This window comes from Lampris incognitus, chromosome 12, assembly GCF_029633865.1.
Source record: "Lampris incognitus isolate fLamInc1 chromosome 12, fLamInc1.hap2, whole genome shotgun sequence".
NCBI classification, from domain to species: Eukaryota; Metazoa; Chordata; class Actinopteri; order Lampriformes; family Lampridae; genus Lampris; species Lampris incognitus.
The window spans coordinates 35,592,827-35,602,608 of NC_079222.1; the positions used below are offsets into that span (position 1 = coordinate 35,592,827).

Here is a 9,782-nt window from a genome sequence, read left to right on the forward strand (position 1 = left end):
CTGTCTTTTTCTCCCAGAAGCCCTTCAATAAGCCCTTTGTTAACCACGGCAATGGGAGCTCAAAGAGAAGGAAATTCCATCAGTCATTCTCACACAAATTTGTAGTCCTTCCCTCCCTCTCTTTTTCCCTCTGTGACGGCTTTCTTCACCTCCCTGACAAAATTCAGAAGAAGAGCTGCTGAATACAGTTTTGATACAATTTGAATTTTATTAATGAATCATTTAAGCTATTCGCAGACCACACAGATCAGTGTCAATGTTCATGGCCCAGAGCTCATCCCACAGGCTGTCATGGAGTCCGCTCTTAATGATGCATAATAGTATTTGTAAACTAAGTGTGAGGGCGTCTGGGTAGTGTAACGGTCTATTCCGTTGCCTACCAACACGGGGCTCGCCGGTTCGAATCCCCGTGTTACCTCCGGCTTGGTCGGGCGTCTCCATAGACACAATTGGCCGTGTCTGTGGGTGGGGAGCTGGATGTGGGGTAGGATATGTGTCCTGGTCGCTGCACTAGCGCCTCCTCTTGGTCAGTGGGGACTGGGGGGAATAGCATGATCCTCCCATGTGCTACCTCTCTCTGACGAAACCTCCTCACCGAAAAGAAGGGGCTGGCGACTCCACATGTATCGGAGGAGGCATGCGGTAGTCTGCAGCCCTCCCCGGATCGACAGAGGGGGGGTGGAGCAGCGACCGGGACGGCTCGGAAGAGTGGGATAATTGGCCGGATACAATTGGGGAGAAAAAGCGGGGGGGGGGGGGAACTAAATGTGGACACAATGAAGTGGAAAAAATGGAGGCCTGCAGCAGAGGCCTAGCATCAAATCAACGCACAACCTGAACCACAAACTACTACTCACACAGTGCCGTCCTGACTCAGTCGGCTGCAGCCCGTCAGCTGATCGCCCGGCTAGCTCGGCTCAGACGGCCGCTGTAAAGCAGACGTGTCATGGCGGCACCCTGACAACTGTACAAACCGGTGTTTGTTTTCCAGTCTGAGTCGTTTATAATCGGCCGCCTGTTTACGGGGCGTCGTAGCCCGACAGGTTGACCTATGAAATTAAAGGCGGACGAATGCCAAGAACAGAAGCTAGTCGGGAGGGAGTGAGAGTTATTCTTGTTGTGTTATCAGGCGCTGTGGTCGGAGCGAGTGGTGCTCTCTCTCTGCGGTGCAGTGTGGTTGGGGCATATGACTGCCTGCTGAACAACAGGCGGCTGGTTTAGATTTACAGATCCCGGTGGATTTTAAAGGGCACATGAGTCAGATGTGCGCCTGTGTATTTGTTATTTATGTATGTGTGTGTGTGTGTGTTTTAGTCACCACTGTGATACTTCTGTCTGGCAGCAAGGGCCTCGCCTCACCGAGACTGGAGCTGCTGCACAACATCGACCCGCTCTACGTCGACATCGCCCCGTGTAAGTCCGCCTTCTGCACCTACTGACGACAGAACCCAGCCTTTCCTCCCAGCTTATCCATTTACTCAAATGAAAGCTCAAAAACAAGTCGTAAGAATATGACCTGTCTGTTCGGTCCTTACGACCGGATTCGGGTTTGACAGTTCGTCAAAGTTATCTCGGTCATCCAAGCACCTGACTTTGTGTATGTATGCACGGACGAGTGTGAGTGTAGTACACACAAATTGCCTTCCTCCGTAGGGAATAAAGGGGGAAATGCTATGCATGGGTCTGTGTGCGTGAGCGCCGCCGTCCGTGTTAATGTGCACGCGATGCCGAGCGGTGAATTCGCTCTCCTCCAGGCCGGCGGCGGCTTTCACTTACAAGTTGCTACACAGCAAACAAGCCCCTCAAAGATCTGCAGAAATAGCCGTTTAACTCCTCGCTTAACCCAGTTATGACTTTCAAAATATTATTTCTCGTAACATAGCCGTATCAAACGCTAAATGGCGCAACATAATTGAACCTTGGTCAGATGTGGGTATACTCTGATGTGTGGTTTTACTGACCTGGAATTGAACTCCACCAAGATTTTTCCCATTGAAAATTATTAAAAGTAATCCTCCATTTTCCTCCTTTTTCTCCCCGATTGTATCCGGCCAACTACCCCACTCTTCCGAGGCGTCCTGGTCGCTGCTCCACCCCCCCTCTGCCGATCCGGGGAGGGCTGCAGACTACCACATGCCTCCTCCGATACATGTGGAGTCGCCAGCCGCTTCTTTACACCTGGCAGTGAGGAGTTTCACCAGGGGGATGTAGCACGTAGGAGGATCATGCTATCCCCCCCAGCCCCCCCCCCCGAACAGGCGCCCCGACCGACCAGAGGAGGCGCTAGTGCAGTGACCAGGACACATACCCACATCTGGCTTCCAGCCCGCAGACACAGCCAATTGTGTCTGTAGGGACGCCCGACCAAGCCGGAGGTAACACGGGGATTCGAACTGGGATCCCCTATGTGGATGGCCAACCACTGCTTGACCGCTCCTCTCTGCCAGCTTGCAACTTATTTACAGCACCGAGCGATTGACTCCCCCCACCTCCTGGAACAAAGTGGCCCCAGCCCTCTGTCAGATGCATCGGTCTGCAAGACAAAACAAATGGAGAAGTTTGGAGTCGGGAGCCACATTCCTAACAGATCCTACAGATCACACTGTTATTTGTGAACATCATAGTCCACGGAGACTCCTGCCTGATCTCATCTGTCAACCTCTTCATCACCACTGCAAACAAGAAAGGGCTCAGAGCCAATCCTTGATGTAATCCCACCTCCACCTTGAACCCATCTGTCATTCCTATCGCGCACCTCACTACTCTCACACTTCCCCCATACATATCCTACCACTGTTACATACTTCTCTGTCACTCCTGACTTCCTCATACAATACCACACCTCCTCTGTTGGCACCCTGTCATGTGCTTTATCTAAATCCACAAAGACCCAACGTAGCTCCTTCTGGCCTTCTCTATACTTCTCCATCAACATTCTCAAAGCAAACATCACATCTGTAGTGCTCTCGTAGTGCTCACTAATCATCTCCTCTTAACCCAGCTTCCACTACTCTTTCCCATATCTTCATGCTGTGGCTGATCAACTTTATACAGCTCTGCACATCACCCTTATTCTTGCAAGTCAGTACCAGTACACTTCTTATCCACTCCTCAGGCATCCTCTCACTGTCCAAGATGGTGTTAAACAATCTGTCCTGAACATCTCCATGCCTCCACAAGTATGTCGTCTGTACCAACTGCCTTTCCACTCTTCATACTCTTCATAGCTGCCCTCACTTCACCCTTGCTAATCCACCACCCTTCCGGATTCACTATCCCCACATCATTCAACCTTCTCTCTCTCATTTTAGTCATTCATCAGCTCCTTAAAATACTCCTTCCACCTTCTCGGCACACTCTCCTCACTTGTCGGCAAATTTCCATCTCTATCCTTCATCACCCTAACCTGCTGCACATCCTTCCCAGCTCGGTCCCTCTGTCTAGCCAATCGGTACAAGTAATTATTCCTTCCTTAGTGTCCAACCTCTCATACAACTCACCATGCACCTTTTTCTTTCCCTTTCCACCTCTTGCTTTGCCTTAAGCTGCACGTCCTTGTACTCCTGTCTACTTTCTTCATCTCTCTGACTATCCCACTTCTTCGCCAGCCTCTTCCCGGGTATACTCTCCTGTACTTCCTAATTCCACCACCAAGTCTCCTTGTCTACCTTCCTCTGTCCTGATGACACACCAAGTACCTTCCTAGCTGTCTCCCTCACTATTTCTGCAGTGGTTGCCCAGCTATCCGGTAACTCTTCACTACCACCCAGTGCCTGTCTTAACTCCTGCCTGAACTCCACACAACAGTCTTCCTTCTTCAACTTCCACCATTTGATCCTTGGCTCTGCCTTCACTCTCTCCCTCTTCTTTATCTCCAAAGTCATCCTGATGACCACCATCCGATGCTGCCTAGCTACGTTCTCCCCTGTCACCACCTTGCAGTCTCCAATCCCTTTCAGATCACGCCTCCTGCACAAGCTATAGTTCACCTCTGTGCACCTTCCTCCACCCTTATACATCACTCTGTGTTCCTCCCTCTTCTTGAAATGCATATTCATCACAGCCATTTCCATCCTTTTTGCAAAAATCTACCGCAATCTGTCCTTCCACATTCCTCTCCTTGACACCATGCCTACCCATCACCTCCTCATCACCTCTGTTTCAATCAATGAATCGAGTTGTATTCTATCACCAGCATGCCCCTTGAAGTCCTCTCCAGTCACCACTCTCTCCTCCTTGGGTACACTCTCCCCCACTTCATCCAACTCACTCCAGAATTCTTCTTCTTTTTCTTCCATCTCACACCAAACTTTCGCTGACAACATTCAGCGAAGGTTTGGTGTGCGCTGACAACATTCATCATGTGATAGTGGGCTATACAAATGAAACTGACTTGACTTCCAGCTTCATACTCACCACTCTGTCTGACACTCTCTTCACCTCCAACATGTTCTTTTTTTGGGGGGGGGAGGTGGATTTCCCCCTTTTTCTCCCCAGTTGTAGCCGGCCAATTACCCCACTCTTCCAAGCTGTCCCGGTTGCTGCTCCACCCCCTCTGTCGATCAGGGGAGGGCTGCAGACTACCACATGCTTCCTCCGATACATGTGGAGTCGCCAGCCGCTTCCTTTCACCTGGCAGTGAGGAGTTTCACCAGGGGGACATAGCGGGTGGGAGGATCATGCTACCCCATCCACTTCCCCCTCCCCCCCCCTCCAACATATTCTTAACGTACTCTTCCTTCAGAATTGCCCTACGCCATTTTCCTCCCGTCCCCACCGTGGTAGAAGAGTTTGAACCCACCTCCGATGCTCCTGGCCTTACTCCCCTTCCACCTGGTCTCTTGCACACACAGTATGCCTACCTTCCTTGCTCTCCATCATATCAGCCAGCTCTCTCCCTTTACCAGACATAGTGCCGACGCTCAAAGTTCCCACTCTCACCTCCGCAATCCTACCATTCCCCCTCTCCCGCTGCCTCTGGCCATGCCTTCCCCCTCTCCGTCTCCTTCGCTCAACAGTGGCATAGTTTCCGCCGCCACCCTGCTGTCTAACAGTGCTGGTGGCGGTCATTGGTAGCCCTGTCTTCGACCGATCCGGTATGGAAATCGGATTTATGATCCTCATATTTGATTTAGCAGAGGTGTTACGCTGGATGCCCCATCTATCTGGGCTTGGGACCGGCACTAAGAATGCAATGGCTTGGGCATCCTCAGTGGCTGGGTTACCCAATAGTAGCCGTATAAATGGGCAAAGACAAAAGTGCGCATGATTCGGATATTTGTGGATTCATCATTGTCTTAAATAATGCAAGCAATAGAAAATGCGGGAAAGCGTGCATGGAAATGGTCACGGTAGTCCCCTTAAGGCTCGTCTTCCAACTCTCCTCAGTGTTCGCCGTTCATCAGTATCAACCAAGTCACCCGGATAACAAGAAGGCCCGGTCAAGAACAGCACCAGTACTTTACGTCTTTCCCTCAGAACATAACCGGTTTTCTTTGGCACATTGCAAAGTGACAATCCCTTCCCCATCCATTACCAGATCTTCAGATTTTCTCGTTTTCTCTCAGCATCTTTTCTATTAGCCAAAACCTCCAGCGAGACCCTTTTCCTTGTTTTTCTTATCCTTCCCCCTCTGATATCGCTCGTTCCTCCTCGGCTTCCATTTACTGTATTTCCATTTTTCTTCCACTCTCGTGTTTTTCTTTCCTTTTTTTTCTTCCCTCTGTTTACTCTATTTTACACATTATTCCTTTTCGAATCGCTTTGCGACTCCCCCCTGCCCCTCGTCCCGGTCCTCATTCACAATGTGAGAGGAGGGATCCCGTCTGAACGGATCACAGAGGGTTCTGTGAACCTTTTGTTTGTCTAGAGAGAGAAACCGTGGAACCGGCCCAAGCCTTAAATCACCAAGACTTTCCTTCCCTTCCCTTCCCTATCCTTCCCTCCCTTCTATTCTGCACCCTGGCCCCAGTCCCACTTTTCCTCCCCCGTCACTCCTTCTATTTTTTTCCCCTCTCTCTCGAGCCTGTTTGTGAATTCTGCTGCGGATCTTTGATGAAGATAACCTGGCCTTCATCCCCTCGTGTTCAGCGTCCCTACGAAAGGGGAAAGTGGGAGTAGTAGTAGTACAGTACGTGTGTGTATTTGTTTTTGTATTTGGGTGTAAGTGGCGGGGCGTGAGGGCCTATCTTAAGAAGCCAGGAGAGCAAGCAAGGAACAAGTTCTTCAGAAGGGCCTTGTCTGGTTTTGTTTTGTTTTTTTTTGTTTTTTTTTGTTTTTTTTTTTGTGTGCTGGAAATCAAACCTTCCACCAGAGCCCAGAACAGCAGATTAAAAATAAATACTTTTTTGAATACGTTTTATTTTTTTGTGCTTCTCTTTTCACCAAAATGGGGCCATTGTAGTCCTAAACTGTTACACCTTTTTGTGTAAAAATATCTGCTTTTTTTTTTCTTCTTTCTTTTTACACAATTTCGCAGTCAGTTTTTGTAAACGCCCCTGCATTGTTGCGCGGATCCGACTGCCTGCGAGCAACCAAGGGCTCCACGAAACGCTGGTCCGATGATCTGTGCATGAATTCAGTGTGCGGGCCTTCATCGTATGGACGAGATCGGAGGTGGTCGATATCGACGGCGGGTCGATTGGACATAAAATGTGCCTAACGCACACACGGCCGTGCTCATGAGGAGCCGAGGAAGGATTTGTGTATATGCAAAGAAGCCGAGGAAACGCGTGTTTTTTGACAATGCGAGGAGGGCCACAATTACTTGCAAAGTTACCTAATCAGGACCACATTGCTGGGGTCAACCACGGCATGGACCTGAGAGTGCTCTTAAAGCGAGAGCTCCCTGCTGAAATGCAGACATTTTTTTATGAAGATTTTTTTTTGGCTTTTTTTTTTTTCACCTTCATCAACGTTAGACGGTGACAGGGAAGAGGCAGACAGGAAATGGGGGAGAGAGAGAGGGGTATAACATACAACATAGGTTGCTAGCTGGAATCGAACCAGCGACGTTTGTGGCCATGTGGCCACGTGGTATGCGCTGTAACCATTCAGCTAAGGAGGCACCCCAAAATGCAGATATTTGTGCTATCTTTTCCGCTTCTGGTGTGGGACGATGGCGGCACAAATTCACGTTCGTGGCGGCCTCACCCGGTACCGTCCATGCAGTGTATCTGTCCACGCCTGCGTCTACGTTTTGTCTTCGTTCGATGGCTGGGGGAGCTGGCGCTGGATCAGCTGGGGGAGCCTGGTGTGCCGCGTCCGGTGGGCCCAAGGACCACGGCCCTGCCTGGAGCTGTGACCGAGGAGGAAGCACCAAGGGCGGTCTGACAGGACGCGGAAGCGGGGCAGGCTAAGCTAGCTGCTAGCCCATGCAGACCGGCGGTTCCGGCAGTCATCCTGGCTGGCGTTCGTTCCCTTGGACAGTGATTTATTTCTTTAGTTTGCCTGTATGTGTTAGCTTAGAGATATATGTGTTAGTATGTGTGTTCTGGAAGTTCTTGTAGTTTTTGGATATGTGTTGTTGTCTTCAGAAACTTGCAAATGCCTCCATATCACAATCTGAGCGTGAGTAAATTATTTCTTTATGTCTTTACAAGACTTAGTGGCATCATCACCGTAGATAACTTGTTCACCACGTGGTCTCTGTCCTCCTTACCTACCTCATATGTCACAGAAATGACAGACTTCTTGGGGTGGTCAGTCACATCGCCGTCTTAATAGTCCAAGTCGAGCAGTCTTTTTTTTTTTCCAGCCCCAAAGTTGCCTGTCTTGGATCATTTTATACTTTACATTTTTTTGCCTTTTCTCCCTCAGAGGATGCTTTGTATCCAGTAGTATTCAAATATCCTAATAATCAGCAATTTCCCGTTTCTTTATAATGGACAGCTGCCCTCTATTATTGGCTTTCTTTTCTGCTCTCTCCAGGTCCTGGCAGGGACAGTAAGTTGGCTTTGGCTGAGATGGTCAGCGGAGGCTCCTGGTCCAATTCAGGCTTCAATGTGTCCATTCATGCAGCCATCCGATCCTCAAACTGGAAGCTGCTGACTGGCTACCCAGGTCAGTATCCCGTGTCCTCTGTAATGACATGTTTAGTCTGACGGGAAAGGGTTGGCTTTGTACCAATCGATTGACCTTTTTAATTCAATCCTTTACACTTAGATAAGTGCACGAAACTCTGCTTATACAAGTCCCCCCCCCCCCCCATCGCCAGGTTGTGACAGCTGGTTCCCTCGGCCTGGCCAGAACAGCTCAATGGCCGATATTCCCAAGACGGATCGGCTGAAGCCTGTGATGTTGTTTGACATAGATAAGGATCCAAAGGAGACGAATGAGCTGTCAGGACAGTTTCCTGCAGTAGTGGATTTTCTTCTCAGTAGGCTCCAATACTACCAGCGTACTGCCATGCCAATCGTATTTCCTGGCGATGATCCGAGGTGTGACCCAGGCCCCGTCGGAGCCTGGGGACCCTGGGTTTAGGAGGCGATGGTGATGATTTGGACATTTTTCAAGATTTGCACAACATTTCATTCAAGATGGCGGAACCTCTCAGTTCTTCAGCATTTACTACGAAGGGCAACTCATTTTTTTCTCTCTCCCCAATTGTACACGGCCGATTACCCCACCCTTCCGAGCCGTCCTGGTCGCTGCTCCACCCCCTCTGCCGATCCGGGGAGGGCTACAGACTACCACATGCCTCCTCCCATAACATCTGGAGTCGCCAGCCGCTTCTTTTCACCTGGCAGTGAGGAGTTTCACCAGGGGGACGTAGCGCGTGGGAGGATCACGCTATTCCCCCCCAGTCCCCGAAAAGGCGCCCTGACCGACCAGAGGAGGTGCTAGTGCAGCGTCCAGGACACATACCCACATCCGGTTTCCCACCCACAGACACGGGCCAGTTGTGTCTGTAGGGGCGCCCGACCCAGCCGGAGGTAACACGGGGGTAAGTCGTTTGAATAAAAGTCGGCAGGTTTACAGAATACTGTAATGAGGAAGTCGCGCCGGCCACGTTTTCATTTATTGTGTATAAGTGTTGGACTTCCCTCGCTGGTAAACACAATAACAATCATTTAAGATAGAAAGCATAAAATTAATTAGGTCTTCAGGTAAATGTGTTTATGGTATTTGTCCCATCAGCTAACCGCTGTTTGAATGAGACTCCAAGTCAGTCTGGGCTAATATCCCATGAATACTTGCATCTGTATTTTCCATCCGAAACCCAGATTTTAAACACATTGTACTGTAGTGAGTACTGTATTTGATTTATCATTATATGTATTAACATAATTTGGGATCTTTTTTTACACGATTATAAAAGAAAAATAAACATGTCTGTTATTTATGGTTACCATGTGAATTTGACCATCGGGCTATTTTGTTGCAAATGTTTTGAGGCTCATCACAAATGTTGCCATTATGATTGCTAACTGCCCCTTTGGGAGAATGAGCTCAGGTGGTTGCGTAAGCGGGCTTGGCTGTACATGTAAAGATACTGTCCCTGCTGTTTTATGTGTTTGCACTTCATCCATCCGCTGGTAAGAATCCGAGGACCCCTGTTATGTCTCAAACACGCTCTCAGACAGGAATCACTATGTCATAAACAATACCAACTGCCAAGGGTTTGCATTTTTCTTTTAAAAGAAGTTCATATAATTTCCGTCAGATTGTAATGTATGTCATTGGTATATATTTCCACCTATTTCATTTTTTTCCTGTTATCTGAATCATAAATTGAACAAATAAACAAATGAAATAAAGGTTAAATTAAATGAAAAAGACAA

General features: G+C 49.0%; 1 protein-coding gene across 1 annotated transcript; it reads left to right on the forward strand.

The window, feature by feature from the left end:
* The first annotated feature begins 1,364 nt into the window (after window positions 1–1,364).
* Window positions 1,365–9,782, forward strand: LOC130121695 (arylsulfatase B). Its single transcript, XM_056290553.1, has 3 exons — window positions 1,365–1,413; window positions 7,930–8,061; window positions 8,216–9,782. Exons 2-3 carry the CDS (start codon window positions 7,965–7,967, stop codon window positions 8,479–8,481), a joined length of 363 nt encoding a protein of 120 aa, XP_056146528.1. The 5' UTR covers window positions 1,365–1,413; window positions 7,930–7,964; the 3' UTR covers window positions 8,482–9,782.